Source organism: Microchirus variegatus (assembly GCF_963457635.1).
Source record: "Microchirus variegatus genome assembly, chromosome: 16".
In the NCBI taxonomy this organism is placed as follows: domain Eukaryota; kingdom Metazoa; phylum Chordata; class Actinopteri; order Pleuronectiformes; family Soleidae; genus Microchirus; species Microchirus variegatus.
In genome coordinates, this window is record NC_139817.1 from 22,224,084 (window position 1) to 22,243,760 (window position 19,677).

Below are 19,677 nucleotides of genomic sequence, written 5' to 3' on the forward strand. Positions count from 1 at the left end.
AAGCTGTTATAAAATGTCTGGTCGCAGCTAAGCCAGCATTAATGAGATAAGCAGTGGGCTTTCGAGCTAGGAACACCCCATCAAAACTGCATCGATCGGCAGACATGTCATTGCGGAGCCGCAGGGACATGACCGGTGTCAACACACAGGCTCAGTTGACAGGGCCAGCAGATTGAGAAAACAACAGGGGCAAGGGTTCAATTCCCAACTGTTGTGAAGGATTGTAATTACTGTTATTGTGGAGAGAGATTTGGATTCATGAGGGGAGGTGACACTTGATCTGGGAAAGGGCAGTCTTGATAAAAAACATCTGCTGAGTGCTACTGAGCCTATTTATGATTATAAGAGTCTGCCAAAAAGGGCATTAATAGATCAACAAAGACAAAATTCTGCTCCCATCACTGAATACAAATGATACGGTGATACAACAGAAATATGAGCTTATGTAAATGCACGACTACCTTAGAGGAATATGGTCAGATGGCCTGGGTGGACGGGAGATTCTAGAACAGAGGCAGAATTACCAACAACCTCTTCCCCCATCACTATTCTGATAATGGAATTAGAGCCATGTGACCCCTTGTGATAAGATCTCACTTCCCTGCTCTTGATCAGATGGACATCAGCTGAGGAGGCTCTGAATGTGTTCTGAGTAAAGGCCACATTATACTTCTCAGACTGCGTCACCACGGAGACCACTCGAGCCTTCATACTTCTACGTCGTGGTGACGGATACGCGCTGCAATTTCTCGCCCGATCAGTAGGTTGTTGTGCTTCTGGCTACAGTGAGCAATGGCGTCCGAGAGAGAAAGACCGTTGTTGTTGAAACAGTGGCCGTTTCTCACTTTTCTGTGTCACGGAACGCAGTTTTAAAAGATAATTTGAGGCGAGAAATTGGCCATTTAGAGTCTAAACATGTGGTTTGTGTATAGAGATATGACGTATTTATAGTTTGGCAGCGACGTTGCCGCCTCTGTGGACGCTCGGTGCGCACTGTGAGCCGGCACAGCTTAGCTCGGCCTGTCCTAAGGACCAATCGCAGCTCTTGCCGTCTCCGTTGTCCCTTGACCGAGTGACGGACACTTAAAAAAAAATTCCGTGCAGTCTGAGACGACGCAGAGCCTATCCGACAGGATTTACGCAGGAGTATAAATTGGGCTTGACCCTAACCTGTGCTGAGAGCTGAAAGCTTGTGATCAGATCACTCAAATCAGATGCTAAAACACAATTTTAAAGGGTCGTTGACATTCACTCCTACTTTATACCGTGATTGCATAGGTTTCCCAGCGTGCTATACACAGAAAGCCACCTTAAAAACACTTAAGAACCGAGACTCAGGAGCTTCCTATAAACCAAAACGTACTTTTATCACGTTTCCACATAATATTAGAGTTCAGTGCACGTCTGAAAGCAGCTGTGAAACACTATCCGCGTTTCCTTACCTTGGAGTGGGAGATGGTCAGGCTGTCCACTGGCTGACCCGACTCAAACAGCTGGATCTCCTCTATCACATGGGCCTCGGTGCCAAGGATCACCACTCTCTGCAGCCAGCCCTCCGCTGCAACACAGGAAGAGCAAGGAAGATTCAGCTCACATCTGTTGTGTTCAGTCAAACTTTCAATTTAATTCAAAATTGACTTAAATGGAATGGATTTTCACCCCAAACCGTGAGGGCAATTTTTCATGGCATGCATAAAAACATATATTTTCAAACTTTTCCAAATTTTCAAAGCCCAGAAACATTCCGACGGCCCACTTGTTCATCTGAATAATAACGATATTCTACATAAAATTACCCACGCTCTAATGACAGCATACTAATCAAGTTGAATATTAAAGATCAGTTAATAGATGCCTGCACAGTATTTTACTTAAACACTGATGCTATGCAAAAATATTCAGCAACTCACACCTGCGACTGCTAAGGAACTCATTTAAATATTCATGATGATATATTACGGTACGCAAACACACTCCTTTGATGCCACGGCAACGTATTTAAATATTAAAGAACCGAGTCACAGTGTATGCAAATAAACACTTTCTTTAGCTGCTGTTCGCAAACTACAGTGACTGCCAAAAGACAATCCCCAGCTGTTACTCGTTCGTGTTGTAGTCTGTGGTTGAACAGATGCAAAAGAAAAAACATTTAATGCTCATTTTTGGACTTCCGATCACAGGAAAAACACAGGTGAACGTATGACGTTAATTCCGTTTACATGTCACGGCAGATTCCGGGAAGTGAAGCAGCTTACTGGGATGCAGTAATTGGTTACGTTCAATTAATCCTGTGCTGTCCTTAAAGATCATATGATTAATACTTCAAGGAATAGTTCAGGTTTATTTGAAACAAGGTTGAATGAGGTACTTTACTGACACATACTCAGCACTGGGGATGTGCTACGTGTTTGAAATGCTTTATTCAGATTTACCTAAGTGGCACAAACTTAAAAAAAAGTCACACTTCTCTATGTACTCGATCTTCTCTGTGTACTCAAACTACAGTTTCCAGTAGTAAAAGGCTGTCGAACGGCGAGGTACGGCAGTGAACATATCCTTAGCATATCCCAGACTTCAACCTTTTGTTCAAAGGCTAAAATCTGTTTTTCTTTGTGTCCTCGTTGGCAGCCATGCTTTTAATTAAAGAGAGCATCTGTGTCTCAGCCTTGTTCCTGCATGGCAAATTTAGTGCTGAATAAGTATCAGTATGTTATAACAAAACCCCCCTCAACTATTTCCTTTAATTATTCCTGTACTTTTCCTACTAAAAAGGCCTATTGAAGACAGAATGCACCCTCTGTGGGTCGCACTCTTATCGTGTCATAACACACTCTGCAACTGTCAATCTGTGAAAAGAAAAAAAAAAAAAAAAGTTGAGCTGCCAGAACGTACTCGTCTCAGCAAGGAGCTATTAGAAGGTGAATTTAAAAGAGTGGAGGCCTTTCAGCACCTCAGGTAAAAGTAATATTATAAGAGACATTTGAAGGTTTTTAAAGGGCGTACGGGGAGCTGGTGCCGGAGCAGGAGGAAGCAGAGATCTCATGTTCCTTTCATGTAGGGCATTGTGAGCAAGTTTAGATTCCCCGTGATGAAAGAAAACGCATTTCAGGCACAGCTGGTGGGGGTGACCTTGATGTGTCATGTGACGTGTGCTTGATTAAGAGACTGTCACAGATAATATGAAAAGCAGCCCTGCAGCTAACAAGGAGGTTACGAGGAGGAATCGTCACACGTCCCTCTCTCACAGCTCGTCCTGACCAAATTTCTTCTCCTGTTCTTGGGCTTTGAGAAATCTCAATAATCACTGCATCGCTGTCTTTTCAGCTGCCTAACAGCTAATCAAACCCACAGCCCAATTGGCAGCGAGTGTACGTCTGCCAAGGTGCAAGGAGCACGAGTGTGTGTTTGGATGTGCATCTGTGAGTGTGTTAGCTCGACTGAACAGGTAGCAACGGTTAGAGCTCGACTTAAAGGGACACTGTGTAGTATTTATGGGTTTATACGACCCAAAATCCACCTATTTATACATATTATGTGCTCCTACATTGTCTAGTCGCTGTATAATAGTTTTTGTTTCATTTTCGTAGTGTTTCAAAAAGTCATGTAAAATAACATGGTCGCGGGCCGCTGTTGCATTGCCACTGACGGCATGTTTCTACTGGGAGCCTGTGAGGGCGAACCCGAGAGAACAAATCAAGAACAAAACAAACTGACGGAGCTAATACGATATACAAAAGACACACTTATACATCTGAATAAATACGCTCAGGGAAGGGAGGGGGTGAGCAGAGGAGCAGTTCTTTGTTGTAAATTTCAGCCTCTCCTCTAGATGTCACTATAAATTACTTCACCTTTAACTGTGCATGGCATTTGAGGATGTTTTTGACCATAAAAACAAGTTAATGTATAAGTAGACCTCCATAACTCACATATATGTGCAACAGGACCACTCTATGTGAGCTTCAAGTTGCAAAACCACGTAAACATGTCTAGTTTTAATTGGACTAATCCAATAACTTGTTTTTTTCTAACATCATGTGAACATAGTGATTGCTGGTCGCTACAGCCACTCACTGCTGCTGCTCTGGTCTGAATGGTAAGAAGCCAACTTTGTCTCACCATTCATGAGATTAGCTACATTCATATTCACAGCCCCCATATTCCACCGCCAGATCTGTTGCTCATGAATAAGGTTTCGGGACGGTTGACTGATTCCCGATCCGTGCCAGAACAGGACACCTGCACTCAGGCTCTGATGGACACTGACAAAGATATTAATGAAGTCACGCGCACAAAGATGTTTCCCTTTGATGCCTGAAGATGGATCTTAACATGCATTTCAAGCCCTTAATTGAAACCCAACTGAAACGTGGCCAGATGGCATGATGTTTCGTGCCACCTTTCCTAATGCCAGTACCTGTCCCTCCCTGTCTGCTGCCAGGGACTGTGCTCTCTCTCTCATCTCCTCACCACGGTGTGTGTATCTCCTTCGTCTCAACCCACACAGACAAAAAACACACACACTCAGCCACAGTGTGAGAAACTGGGACATACTGTAGGAAGGAAGACTTTGTATTTTTCCTCTGCCACCACACTGTGAGGATGCCATTCTGCAAGCCGTGGGCAAAACACAAATAAAAGCACACACTATATGGAGCAATGGAACACAACAGCCCTGCAAAACCTAAAACTCGCTTCATTATTAGCTCGTAAGGCTGAGTTTATGTATGAAGATACTTTTTCATTTTTGAAGCTGGAGTGTGGGATTCTGCACCAGACGCCAACATAAAACATGTCAGAAAAGAACAAGAAACTTGGCGTTTGATGATTAAAAAACTATGAAAGATGAACAAATTTGATGACGTACAGAAAGTGGTGATTGGGTTAGGTCTCTGGGTAATAAGTTGACAGATGTTGAAGGACAAATTTCCCGCCTCATAAAAAGCTCTTCATGTCATTTGTACCCAGAGCCGTTTCTTGCTATATGCGGACTATGCAGCTGCATAGGGCCCCGCGGCCAACAGGGGGCCCCAAGCTGCAAGTTCAGACTCATATTTTGTTATATTTTTGAGAATTAAAAGTACCTGTCTTTATTTGCATGTATTGCATGCATTCATTATGCATATATTTGCAAAGCATGTAAGTGTTAGTTGGGTAATCAGGTAAAAATCCCATTATAATCCATTATATCTATTTATAAGTAAGTTTAGTTATGAATTTTTTTTACTGTTTTTGAATCGTGGGTTAAAACTGTTTTATGTTATGCCACCTTGTTATGCTAACTTGTTATGTTACCTTGTTATGCCACCTTAAAGTTTATATTAAACATTTTTCAAGAATATACTGTATCTGTTGCATTTGTGAATGTACTCTCGCCTGCTTTCCTCTTAAAATGTAACAAGATCACAGAATATATGAAAAAGTTAGGAATCTCTACCTCGAGTTTGAAAAAAAATAGGGGCCCCCAAATAGTATCTCGCATAGGGCCCCCAAACAGCTAGAAACGGCCCTGTTTGTACCTGTGCCAATGAAGAGCATGTTGTATGCCCTCAGGTCCAGGGCGCTGACCCGATCCACTGCCAGCCTGGTGAAGTTGACGCCCTTGGCGAGCAGCAGGGGGCGAGCCAGAGCTTTGTCCTCCATCAGTGGGTGCTTCTTGGCGAAGTTGAGCGTGGCATCAGGCAGCTGCAGAGAGCTGTTGTAGCCGTTCTCCCTGTCTGTGTTACTTATACACTGCAGCAGAGACACGGGAGGACGGATAACACAGGGGAGGGAAGTGGAGCGAGAGAAGGGTAGAAGGGTAGGACGCAAGGAAGAGCGAGAGGGGACAGAGGGGAGGAAGGAGACAGAGGAGGAAACTTTTTAGCTGCAGCTGGCATGGTTAACTGGCTTAAACATGCTGCCCTCCCTCTTCCCTTCCTCTTCATCTTTCTTTTTAACGTTCACCTCCGCCTGCCATTACACCCTTTCCTCTGCTTCCTTTCCCTTTCGTGCTGCATCATTACATTCTTAGCTTTTTGTGTCACGCCAACTTTTGCTGGTTAACTTCCATCGTTCACCCTCGGCCTCCCTTTACTTCTCTCGCTCTCATTCTTCTCTTGCTTCCTGCCCACTAATCCTTCTTTTTCAGATGCAGTCGCGGATAACGAAAAGCAGCCACACAGAACCATTTTCACATTTTAAATGTGCAACTTAAAGATATAATGTGTAGGCATTTTGGCATTAAAATGATGAGACTAATGTTATGTATTTTATTGAGGGGAGTACTTTTCATAACTCTAGAAATTCATATTTCTATTCAAGGTTTAATTTTGTTCATGTTTTAACGACCACTTAGTCATCTCTGTTTTAACTTATGAAATATTCAGTGCTACCACTGTATAGAGCCGTTTATATAGAGACTGTTTAGAGCTGCAACTGATGATTATTTTCATAATCGATTAATCTGTCGATTATTTTCTCGATAAATCGAGTAATGGTTTGGTCCATAAAATGACAGAGAAACGTTATAAAAATGTTGATCAGTATTTGTCAAACCTGGAAATAACGTCTTGTTTTGTCCACAAACCAAAATGATTCACTTTTAGTGATTTCTTTGTCATATGGAGCAAAACAAATTAAGAAAATATCCGCATTTAAGAAGCTGAAACACCCAGAAATCAGTTTCATTCATATTTCATTTGACTACTTATTGCTGTTAGCAGCACTTTCTACCACTGAGCTCACCCCATAAAGGGGAACCGAAGGAGACAAGAAGACAACAATTCCCATGATCCCACGCTGCTTGCCAACTGTGTGTTTGAAATGTGTTTAATAAAGGTTCATTGGTTCTTACCGATCCAGGCCGAGGGACAGGGACAGCGCCGGTGTAGCGTCCCCACCTCTGAGACGCCTCCCTGTACTCCTTGTAGGATCCCTCAAAGACCTTCTTCACATCACTGATCTGGTACTGGCACACGGCCGACACATCCACGTCTCCCCTGAGGGATGGCAGCGAAGGCAAAGATTATAAAGATGAAGCCATTATATATATATAAAAACAAAAAAACTGAGAGACAAATTAGTCGTAAAGCGAGACGAGAAGCGAGAAGAGCAACATAAATCTGTGCTCAAATAAATGGAAGATGAAGTCTAAATGATCATGTTTACAAAAGTAAATCCCAGTGTGCCACACTTCCTTCACAGGCTACTGAAATACCCGTTTCTGGTGGCGTCATTCCAGAAACCCATTTCATTTAATGGTAAAGTTAAGGGTATATGAGCTTATGTTTTCTTGCAGCCAAATTTCAGAACGCAAATGGCACTAAAAGTGGGTATTGACACAACTCAGACACATTAAATCATTGCTGTGGGCCACTCATCCTCATCATAAAACAACAACAACAACAACCTTTAGGAGTGTTGCTTTTACATCAACTGACTCTCATGTTCATAGAAAGACAAAAATGAATCTATATTCCTTGCTATGTAACAAAAACATGAGTTCGAAGCAAAATGTACACAGGAATTTCTATTACAGTGTAGAGCGTTGGCCGAGGTACAACTTGAATTTAGCAGCTACTAGTTTTATATCGCGAAAAGCCATAAACAGTTGTGTCCATAAAATTATAAAGTGTGTTTTGTCCTGTGAGGGAGTGGAACAGCGCTGTGAATGCACAGCAGTGCACATTGATTTCAGACGGTGAAAGTCAAATCTAAAGGACAACAGCGACGTGTTGTTTCTGTCAGATTACGTCTTGAACTTCGAGTCATCATTTACATAATGTCCAATTATCTTAATGTTATCTCTATCAAAGCCGGGGGGGGGGGGGGGGGGGAGCTTTTGCGGAATCCCCAGTGAGTCGCACACAGAAATATGATTAAGGCATTATACCAGCAGCAGTAGGAGCTCTGAATGAAGACACAAAGCTTGAAGTTCAAAGCTGGTGGCTCACTTTGTGATATGATATCTTATTGAGGGACACAAAAGACTCACATCAAAGGGCATTGCCCAGAGACAAATTAGGCTAAGTCTTCAACTTTGCTTCCAAAGAAAAACCCTCCTGCCCTCACTTTATTTCCCTTTGATGAAAACTTACTCATTAACACATTAATGTTATGTTTTTGGTCCAACAAACTCCAGTCTTTATTCTCCTAATAATGCCACAACCCCCAATTAAAAACCAAGAGAGTGTGGTCGGCCCTTCTAATTATCACGTTGTTGTTGTTTCATGTTTGCTTTATCACACACTTTCGCCGCAAACATCCAACATTGCTTCAATTTAAATGTTGTTTTTCATGACTTAAAGGTGAAGTAAGTAGTTTATAGTGCCATCTAGAGGAGAGGCTGAAATTTACAACAAAGATCTGCTCCTCTGCTCACCCCCTCCCTTCCCTGAGCGCTACGGTATCCTCAGCCGGTCAAATGTCGTCCTCGTCGTCTTTCTCCGTGTCAGCAGATGAGGTTTGTGAGGCGAGGGAGAGGGCGAGCTACCGCGGCCGTAGCAGACGAAGCGGAGAGAGTGGAGGCGGGACTTCTGCTACAAGTAAAGCGACGCTTGATTTGTTCTCTCGCGTTTGTCCTTACAGGCTCCGGTAGAAACATGGCGTCTCGCTGCTAACAGTGGCTATGCAACCGTGGCCCGCGACCATGTTATTTTACATGACTTTTTGAAACACTACGAAAATGAAACATTTATACAGCGACTAGACAATGCAGGAGCACATAATATGTATAAAAAAGTGGATTTTGGGTCATATAAACCCATAAATACTACACAGTGTCCCTTTAATCACTCATCAACATAAGATAAGATACTCAGACCATCTTTGCCCTTGGTGAAGCACATGACAAAAGCAGTGTGATCAAAAACCAGACAGGGGAGGGTAGAGAGCCTTGATAAGAGTTGGACCTAAGGCCGTTCCTCTCAGCTGACTTCTGGCTGACACCCGGTAACAGGAAAAAGGGAATGGATGACTTGGGACTCAGGCTCCCTCCAAAACAGTGGATTGGGGACTGTTATCGCCACATCTTTACAGAGACCTGGCTCCATCCCAGCATCCACGATCAAGCTGGGGCACTGGATGTGTGCTGGTGGAAGTCAGGATAGTGGTGGGGAAAACGGGGTTTTCATGATGCTTGGGACTCGCATGTGGATGGTCAGTAGGGCTGGGTATCGCCACCAATTTCCTTAAAGCGGACCTAGAGTGGTCCTGTTGCACATATATGTTAGTTATGGAGGTCTACTTACATACATTAACTTGTTAAACCTCCTAGTTGCTGTAAACGAGCCGATAGAAATCCTCTTTTCTGACGCTGTATCCCAGCCGCGAGACTTGAGACTCAACTCTCTCACCCAGAAGACAGAGTCTTGTGATTGGCCAGTATAATTATTCAGCACACCAGCTCTCAGAAGCACAGCTCCCCCCTTTGGAACGGTTGGATGCACAGCTCCTCATTATCAAAACATTGTTTTAACAATGTTTAAAAATAGCTTCTTCACGACACCCCGCCGCAGTCCCTTTTATGACTTTGACCCAGAGTCAGAGGACACTGTCGCTCGTGAAACACCTCCACAACGGACGTTATTCTTCTTCAATGTACGCAACCAGATGAGCCCGGACTAGTGCCCGGACCAGGACGATCTGCTGCTCCGGAGAACCGGTGTTTACGTAACCGGACCGGGTTTTTTCAGAGATCTTGCTGAGCCCGAGATTACAATAAAACACAGCGTTCTCAGCAGTGGCTGAAATGTTTGTTTAGAACCTTCAGGGCTTCATAAACAAGGTAATGACGCAGATACACACTAAAAAACAGCGTTAATTGGAACTTCCGGTCTAGGTCCGCTTTAATCGGAATATTTCAGTTACAATCCCACTCTTGGTTGTTTATGAATCATGCGTTCTGCATCACCGTCACCGATGTTGCTACACAACAGCTTATCAAAGATCAGACGCACAAATGCTCAGCACAGATAATTTACAGTAAGTCCTAAAACAGCCAATTGCCTGATGGATTTCTGCTCCCCGCAAAGAAATAAAAGAGTCAATTTTAGAAGTCGTAAATTCTCAAATTGAAACACATTTCAAGAGAGCGAGAGGCTCTGGGATAAATTCTTTGTCAGACTTATGAGAAAAAGAATGAATCAATAGAGCTAATTTAGCCAGCTATTTACTATCGGAATAATAAAAAAGAAGAAGCTTTGATTCTCCCTATATAATTCTGTCGTCATCGTGGTCCACAGCAGAAGAGCTTCATTGATCGGTATGATTCTGCTTAGTAAATTGGTCCACTATCATCTGAAACATCATCATTTAATCACTAACAAAACAAATAAAACACACTTGAGTTGCATCCACTTCAACTCAACGTATTATCATTTAAAAGACTATTCTGTTCAAGGCCTAATTACACAGTAAATGGCCTGCCTAATCACACAAAGGCCATAATTAAAGACATGATTCTAAAGTGACTGGCTGACCCACACTCTTAATAAACAGTCCAGTATTCGACATGTTAAATAGGTGCTGTAATGTCTTGCCTTGACAGCAGATAAAACCCCTGCTAATTAACTCACATTTATCTGAGGATGATACAGAAGTGGACGTTCCAAATGTCTCCATTAGCGCCTGATCTCACTCACCATTGGGCATGGAAGATGCCGTAGAAAGTGGTTCCCCGCCAGTCCTGTCCCGGCAGCGTGAAGACGGCCCTCAGGTTGTTGAAGGAGACGTGGCGCTCCGGGAGGGAACACTCCAGCCGGGCCTTCTGGAAGGTGGTCCACTTTTTCTGCAGGGTCCTGGTACCACCCAGATCTCCCTAAGAGAGGACATATGAATGGTTTCTTTAATTTACTGTTTAGTAGACATTAAAGTAGACACAATATACCCTATTTCCCCACGTTAACCTAGTTCCCTGGTGTCCAAATGGTCAAAATACCTTAAGGATGAAGCACCACAGCAGTTCAATCACTCTGCAAAAACAGCCCTGTTCAGAACGCTCACTTTTGAGTGTCTGTCTCTTTAAATGCAAATTTGACCCTCCATGTATTGACAAACACTCACCAGCCACTTCTTTATGTGTACATAATAAAATGGCCGCGCTGCTGTCGAGCATTCAGAGATCGTGGAGTGTTTACTTGAGTCTGGTCGATCTCTCGTCAATCTCCTCTGATCTCTGGCATCAACAAGACATTTTCTGCTGCTCACTGAAGTATTTTTTTTGGGGGACCATTCTGTGTCAACTCTACAGAGGGTTGTGTTGTGTGTGAAAATCCCATCAGATCAGCAGTTTCTGAAATATTCAGAGCAGCCCATCTGGAAAACAACAACAACCCTGACAACGTTCAAAGTCACTTAAATCACCTTTCTTCCTCATCGCGATGCTCAGTTTGAACTTCAGCAGGTCACCCCCTGACCACGTCTACTGTACACGACTAAATGCATTAAGCTGCAGTCATGTGTGGCTGATCATATCTATTTATTAGATTTATCCACGAAGCAGTGGATGTTTTCAAATCCTTACAAGTGCATATTAAGACTGTTTTTGTCAGATGAGGAAAAAAACGAATGAAAGCTGGAATAGTTTTTCAGAGGTAATGAAATATTTTCGTCGAAGAACAATATGAGACACATTTTAAATCAATACAGCGTTCTGTGTGTTTTAAAAGAAGCCTGGAGGGAACGCGGGGAAACGTGTTCGGAAACCATTTTATTTAAAGCTCGAGCCACTGAGGAGAGTTACAAAATGTCCAAATACGTTTATTCCTCACGTGTAAAGACTCACTCGGTGCATAATCCGGATCCAAGTTACCGCTGTTCTACAGAGACAGACTAACTGACCGTGAGACACTGACACGGGGCTGTTTGTTTAGGCGATTCAGCTTATCGCCGCCTTCACAGCCATCACAGAAACAGACAGTTGAACTACGGTTTATCGTGAGTGACGTGCGAGTGTGACCCGTGTGCAGAGATTCCCTTAAGGAGAAAGAAAACGCAGAGTAAATGGAAAGAAAAAAAGCCCTAAAGGAAGAAGATTATCTCTGAAAGACGGTGAAGGTCCAGGAAAAACTGCCTGACGATGACTACATAGCCTCATTAGGGCACTGTTGGTTTTCTCCTCAGGATTTTGTTGTTTGTTCTCTCTTAATAAAACTCTATATAAAACAGACTTGAAGACACTTTTAAAAGTTATGGTTATTTAGATGCTTTTTTTTTGTTGCTCTGCTGCACCTTTAAAGTTGCACTTCATTAGCCGTCTCTGTACGTACATTGTATGGCCTCCGTATCTCTATATTAATTACTAAAATTTGGTACACACGATTAGCCTGACTGAATGAATTGTTGTCAACCTGGAAATAAGCCTTTGAATGCTGAGACATTAAAGGGCATCGCTGAAATGCAGGATATTTTTCCGTGGACGTCAAAAGAGGTGCATTCGCCAGATTTTCTCTTATTACGCTGAGTGATTAAAGCTCCAAAAAAAAAAAAGGAATTAAAAAAATGCAAATGCTCATATTACAGCTGTGAGATATATTGTGCGGCGTATTATTCATCGCCCCGCTCTCCAGTATACATCATGCACGAGCATCTGCTTCTAATTCCATCCGAAGAGCTTTATTGTTCATCACTGTGCAGACATAAAAGGGAACTTCCCATAAAACACTGCTTATATTGTACACTTAATTGCACACATCTTCTCAGACCGCTGACAATCCGTCTCTATTTCGCTCAGTTTAAAGGTTAGCGCGACTATATGGATGCATTAGTATCTGTAACAGGACACCGGACCTTTGCTGGGGTAACTTTAAAAAAAAAGGTCAGTGAATTCATACATCATAAAAGGAAAGTCTCTAAATGTTTCACAGAGGGGAGTCTCCTCAGAAGAAGAGGCCACAACCACTGTGCTCTGTCAAACCCAATCAAGGAAATTAATTAAGCAAATAAACTTAATTACCTAAATTAATCTATGTCAATGTGATGTGTTAGTGTGGGTCAAATGAAAGATGTGTTCTGGTATCAGTAGAAACATTTTAAAGAATTAAGTAGTTTGTGGTCCAGGACCTTTTACTTTATGATTATTATTACACGTGTGCCTCAGTGTGTTTTAATTATTATTATTATTATTATTATTATTATTATTATTATTTTAAGCATAAAAGGGCCATAAAATGTACTGTGAGTGCTTTTGCTCATTTTCCCAGAATACATTTCAATATCTGGCAGTTATTTACAATTTACTGCATGTTAAAATGGTGTATTAACAATTTAAAATGAAGAAAAACAACAACAAAAAATGATGTATGACAGTGCTTCACAGCGCCACCTAGCCACCTGGCATGCATACTACATCAAATTTCACACACTTTTGCGTCACCGTGTGAATGCAGATTTCCACCCAAAGACGCTCGTCTAAACGCGAAATAAAAAGTGGGAACGCAACGCCACTTTTTGTGTTCAGATCGTTGTCGTGTAAAGCTAACCTAGCCCTTTAAAGTTGTCCCCCACACGTTGAAAATGTCCACAAGTATAACAGAGGACGTTACATTGACTTACATTAATTTCATGGAGGTGGTTTAAGGTTAGGCCGAACCCTAACTTTAAGTTTAACCTAACCATACAACATGTCTTCACCTTAAAAATGGAATCATTTATTCTGTGTAACTGTGTAAACAGATTCTGGTCCCCACAACATGAGTAATACCTGGAACACACACTCACTATGAAATATGTATTTTCTCTGAATGCAGCTGTAAAAGCAACTCGACGAGAGTTACTTCCTTATCTGGAAATCTCCTGCTGGATTCTGTGAGCCCACACCTGTAAGCAGGTGCCGTCTCATGTTATTAAATGCTCAGAAACAGCTGTCCAAACAGCTGGAGGAAATAAAAAAAACAAACCCTGTCTGATTTCAAGTATCACGTATTCATAAAACTACGATTTTTGCAGTAAAAATGTACTGCTTGTATTAGTATGTAGCTTTTCTTTTGTTTGCCTCGTTACCAAGCATCCACAAATACAGCAGAGAGACACACAGAGAGAGAGAGAGAGGGGGGGGGGGGGAAAGGATATGAAAATGCTCATGTTCTGCTTGTTAGAAGTGTTACCTTGCAGACGCGCGCCACTCTGGCCACGGTGACCTCCGTGTCACAGTCCAGCTCCAGCGCTCGCTCGCTGAAGAAGAAGTAGATCTTGTCGTCGTCGCCCTCCTTACTGCCGCCGCTCTCCCTCACCAGGGCTGAACCCACGAAGTCCGGCTCTGCACACACACATAAAAGTAGTTTAACAGCATGTCACTGCGTTTGAACGACACCTCCGTCTCATTCCTCACCTCCCACTCTCACCTCTCTTTTCTCTCATCACCCTCTCTTTCGCCTCATCCATCCTCCAGTCATTTGTCTCTCTCTGTCTCTCCAACACTCCCTATTAGCGGCACTTTTTTTCGTTTTGTTTTTGTTTCTCACTTCCTGTCATGTCCCCGTTCTGCTTCACCCTCTCTCTTCATCTCGGCTTCGTTAGGTTGTGAGTGATGTTTCTGTGTTTCTGTTCCGTTGTGGCCCGAGGCAGCTGAGAGCTAAAACCATTTTATGCAAAGGTAATTTTTGTTCCGCCTATATCACAGGGATATATTGTTTCCTCAGATGAGCTCGTCTTTTCAGCAAAGGAAGCCTCTGAAGCAGCTTTTTTAAAGCCAAAGATGGGCCTGGACAACTCTCAACTGAAACCCAAGCCTATTAAAGGCTCTTACTCTGGACAGAAGCTGCTTAGGCTAATTGGACTAGATTTTTAATAATGTCTGTGTATCAATATGAATAAAAAGCTTACATAACAAGCCCCCTAAACCTCAGCCACATCTGTGTGTTCCTCCTTTCCTTCCTTCCTTCCTTCCCTACATCGATTCACCTCACCACAGTCTTTTCATTGCCAATTCTAATGTCATTTTTCCCGCAGAAAATTCAATCCCCCCGACACAAAAACACACCCACAAAAGATAACCATCCCTCCCTGTAGCATGCCCCTGCGCTTCATTTCCTGCAACTCATTCTCTTGCACTCTTTGCATGTTTTTTTTTTCTAATGAAACTGTTCAAAAAACCCTTTGTCAACCCTAATGTGATTTCTTTTATTTGAATACGAGTGCAATTTGTCAGTGTCACAGAATCTGGGCGGACAAAAAAAAAAAGGAAGAAAAGAAAACCGAGCCGAATGCCACAACAACACAATATTTTTCCCATCAGTTTTAATTTTCATCCTAATCGAATTTTTCAGATCTAATTTTCCAGCACACTGCAGTGAACATGCTGATAATATATTGGCGCTGCAGTTTGGAACGCGGCGTCTTCTTCTTTTATCAATCAAAAACAAACACAAAGCAAAAAGCACGACTTTATTTAGTAATTGTCTGCTTTGACGGCAGTTAAAAATGTTTTTTTACCAGCACAAACACCGCAAAGAGCCAGATAGTGTAGTAAAAAGTATGTAGTATCACTGACTAGGATTTATTTACAGTATGTAAATTTACCTAAAACTGCAATGCCGCTTGCCCGATTAAGTCTCTTTGTAATTAAGTAATACAAAAAACATTCTAATGTGCCTACATTAATCATCCTTTAAAGAAGCTATATGTAATTTGCTATACTGTATGTAATTTGGTAGTAGGGCTGGGAGATATGGGAAAACAAGCTGATCTAAAGCTGCACATGCTTACAATTATTACTTTTACATAACCCTTTAACACAGAAGGAGGGTATCGCAGATGACACATTTGTGCAAGCTAACTTTTCATTACCATAATTTGTTGCTATCGGAAAAATTCTAACGGTTTCTGAAAGCTAAAAGAGAGGAGAGAGTTGGAAAAATGCATATAAGTTTCCATTTTTTGGCCTTCCTGCAACGGCGCGAGTGAAATTACCGTAATAACCACATGTTGGCTTTGACGCGTAATTACGATAAAGCACAGTGCGCTTGTGCAAACGTGTCGTCAGCGATACGCTCGGTGTTAAAGGGTTAAGCATATTATTATGGATGAAGCCATCAAGTTAGAAAATAAAACTTATTTTCAAGTTATTATGATGGTAAAAGTGACTGCACAGTGTGATGCTGATAGAAAAGTTCCACCATTGCCTTGATTTCCCTGCGTTTTATGCTTTTGCCACAGGGACACAGTGGCAGAGAGAGAGAGAGAGAGAGAGAGAGCTGCAATATTCAGTATCCAAAACACTGCAGAGAGAAGACTGAGACCGAGATCCCTCACGTGTTCTTTCACACAGACCATTATTTTGACACAAAGCAACACAGACACTGAGGAAAAGTAACTCTGTCCTCGCTGGCATCTTACATTTGTGCTGTTGTTTGCGTCTCTGTAAAAGCAAAAACACTTTGAAAACTAGGAAAATTCACAACGACGGTGAACAAATAGGTCTGTGTGCAATTGTTTTTTGGCAATGAACTTAAATTCAATAAAATTTAAACTGAACAAACAACAGAAAAAACATGTATGTTATTTCCAATCTCTCTTTGATAACTTACCATTGAGCCAGGCCGGTAAATATTCGCTCTTCATGCTGTAGTGTTGCTGGCCCAGATTCCTCAGAATGACTGGTTCTGTGCCCAGGAAGTTGTTAAGTGTTGCCGAGTACAGCTCCTTATCTGTACCAAACAAAAACACAAGCTTATATTTAATACTGCTCCTTTATGAAGCACACATTTATATAGTTCACAATGAGAGAAGGTAGAGACGGAGAAAAAGACGCAGAGAGAATCGGTGCCTGTGGATTCAGCGGCGAATGCCGTGCAGGAGAGGTTTGTCGATCTTATGTTTTGTATTTTATGCTTTTGTTCGAGATGTAAAGACAGGCCCTTAACCTTCAAAATAAAGACACTAAACTACTAAACTGAAAGAAACAAAGATGATTAAGTATGTACTCTGCGTCCTTGGACTTGGAATGAAGAAAACATTCCCATTTAAGAAGCTGAAACAAACAGGAATCTTGAAAAAAGCTTCAAACAGATTAATAATCAACAATTGCTCTATTTAAATAATAACATATTTTTCCTGAGTTTTATATAAACGTTCATATGAATTTTGAACCCTTGTTTGTTTTTAGATTCAAAACTTGATTTTTAGGGTGGACATTTGAAGAAGAAAATCCTCTTCTATACTTGTATTTCACTTTCGCATAATGTGATAATGTATTTTCATTGACCTAAAACAGCATGTGTGGTGGTGGGGCATCGCCATAACATTTTCTTCTCTATTCATTTTTATGCGGAAAGCACTTTGTGCTAAAGCTCGCAAAGTGTTCGATAAATAAAATGCATTCCAAGCAATTTGTGAACCGGGTAACCTGTGCTTTGTAGCATTGTGCTGGAAATGATGATGATCTAAATCTTTGTGCCAGAATCAATGTCAATGAAATACATTCCAACTGGTCTAAAAAAACAAAAAAACATTAAAACCTGTGTATAAACCCTTTTGTTCACCTGTGGGAGTAATATACAGTACACACAAATACAAGTGTACTTACCCACAATCAGGCCAGTGTGTCCCTTGGCAGGGTCATATGGGCATTTGCCCTTCCCATCTTCCAAGGCTGCAGTGTTGAGGGCGAAATAGTCTGCATTCTACACACACACACACACACACACACACACACACACAAAATGTGGGAACACAGGTGGTCAGTATGTGCTATGACCTACAAACGAAGCTACAAGCTGCAAGCTTTGTTTTTGTCTGTTACAAGGACGATAGATTCACCCTTTTCGCCACGTTGCCCCAGATGCGCGCGCACACACACACACACACACACACACACACTGCATTCACACATTGCGCTAACACAGTGTCAGACACTATTTCTGTTAGATTTATTTTTATTTTGCCACAGTGTTGGTAGCCTCAGGTCAAATGGCAGACATTTCAAGTTGATTCCTGTCAGTGCTGGTTTGCTATGACTCACATGACTACTTACACACACACACACACACACATATGCATACTTACCACATAGGTGCATTTTGGCTGGAAGGCATAAGTGCCACAGGTGTATAGATGTGTGCGGTTGTAGCTCTGCAGGAAGCGGATGTAGTTGAAGCACTCGGTCTGTGAAGGAGGTGTTAGAGTACAGCTGTTAAATGTGCTGTTTTGCTCCTCGGCTGAGGTTCATCCTGTAATACCTCACCTTAAATACCTCAATACCTCAAGGTTTGTTTTTACAGATAGCGGCACCTATTATGCAAAATTTGAGCATGTTTCTGAAACAAAAACCTCATTTATTCATTGCAGTTCTGTCTGTTTTGGCATCAGAAGTCGACTTTTACGCCGTTATATAAGTTTTCAGCGAGCTCCCAAGAACACTGCTGAACATGGTGATGTAATAATGCCACCACACGACCTCATTTAAACCAAACAAAAAGCAAGAGAGAAATTTCCATTGGAGAGATATGTGAGCAATTAACGGCGTAATATATGCCCTGTTTTTATGGGTAATGCCCTTTTAATGCCTGCACTGTGATAAACAGTAAAGCTCTCTGAATGGGATTGGGAACAGATGCTCACACATGATGTGCACTAGAGCGATGAATTATTCAGTGCATCCAGTTGATGTTGCCATTGCAGCAGCTAAACAATATCTGGATCTCGGCAGAAGAACAAGCAATATGATTTTTTTATTCAATTAATTTTTTTTATTTTTTTTTTACTGCTCCGGCAATCACTGGGGATAATCAGGATGTGATGCGTCTGGCAGCCGGACCTTTTCCAAGCACACAGCAGCAAAATTGCACACAAGGATTGATCATTAAACGTAACGATGGACTGTGTAAACGCCATATGGCCGTTTCTGCTCGCGGAGTAAACGCCTGCTAGCATCTGTACGGCAGATATTTCAGTTCTGAGCGAATTCGATCACACCCTCCATGCATGATTTGAAGAATTTCAGAGGTGAAGTTTGAGTACGCATCAACTTCGAATGAGTCAGTTTTAGTTAAAAGATGTAGTATTTAACTTATAAACAGGGGCATAGTCCATATAGGCAGTGGCCTAGGGCGCCATCTACTGGAGGGGCACCCATGGATGCCTTACTTGTGTATGTGGATGGAAGATCAGACGTGTCAAATTTAAATGATCTGTAATGTGACAGTTATTTTACCATTTATTTATTTATTTTATTACCATTTACTGTTATTTACTATACTTTTTTTTTTAGTACAGTTTGGCTAATTTTACTTTCAGTGTCCATACTTTTATTGTAAACTTCAATTACAAAAATGTTTTATCACTTGTTGACCTCTCTATACCAGGAGGTATATGTTTTTTTTCGCTTCGTTTGTTTGTTTGTTTGTTTGTTTGTTTGTTTGTCAGTCTGTTAGCAACATAACTCGAAAAAGTCGAGGACGGATTTGGCTGAAATCAGGAAATGTCTGCAATGGGACCGAGAACAAGCGATTACATTTTGGCCGTGTTCTGTAGCCGCTATCACTATTTTTATCGCTATTTTGTGGGGGGCTGAGCTGCTTTGGCGGAGGTCTACACTCTCCGAGTGCTTTTCTAGTTTATTAATGTAATTATTAAAAACACAAAAAAGTGTCCAGGAAAAGTGACAGAAGTGAATTCTACTACTGAAAAACCCCCAGTTTAACGTAATTTCATGATATAAATCCCTCTTGCCCCGCCCACCCATGTGTGCTTCTGGTGCAT

The 19,677-nt window shown here is 41.8% G+C and overlaps 1 protein-coding gene across 1 annotated transcript in view; it reads right to left on the reverse strand.

Annotated features, from left to right (window-relative positions):
- The window catches only part of sema4c (sema domain, immunoglobulin domain (Ig), transmembrane domain (TM) and short cytoplasmic domain, (semaphorin) 4C), a gene marked incomplete at its 5' end in the record, with an annotated part of 47,254 nt that overhangs the window by 2,054 nt on the left and 25,523 nt on the right, over nucleotides 1-19,677 (reverse strand). The window contains 8 exons of the mRNA XM_083902113.1: nucleotides 1,443-1,558; nucleotides 5,520-5,733; nucleotides 6,836-6,980; nucleotides 10,623-10,798; nucleotides 14,085-14,236; nucleotides 16,506-16,625; nucleotides 17,504-17,600; nucleotides 17,983-18,081. Of these exons, the coding sequence (XP_083758239.1) occupies nucleotides 1,443-1,558; nucleotides 5,520-5,733; nucleotides 6,836-6,980; nucleotides 10,623-10,798; nucleotides 14,085-14,236; nucleotides 16,506-16,625; nucleotides 17,504-17,600; nucleotides 17,983-18,081 (1,119 nt within the window). The remainder of the gene's footprint in view (nucleotides 1-1,442; nucleotides 1,559-5,519; nucleotides 5,734-6,835; nucleotides 6,981-10,622; nucleotides 10,799-14,084; nucleotides 14,237-16,505; nucleotides 16,626-17,503; nucleotides 17,601-17,982; nucleotides 18,082-19,677) is intronic.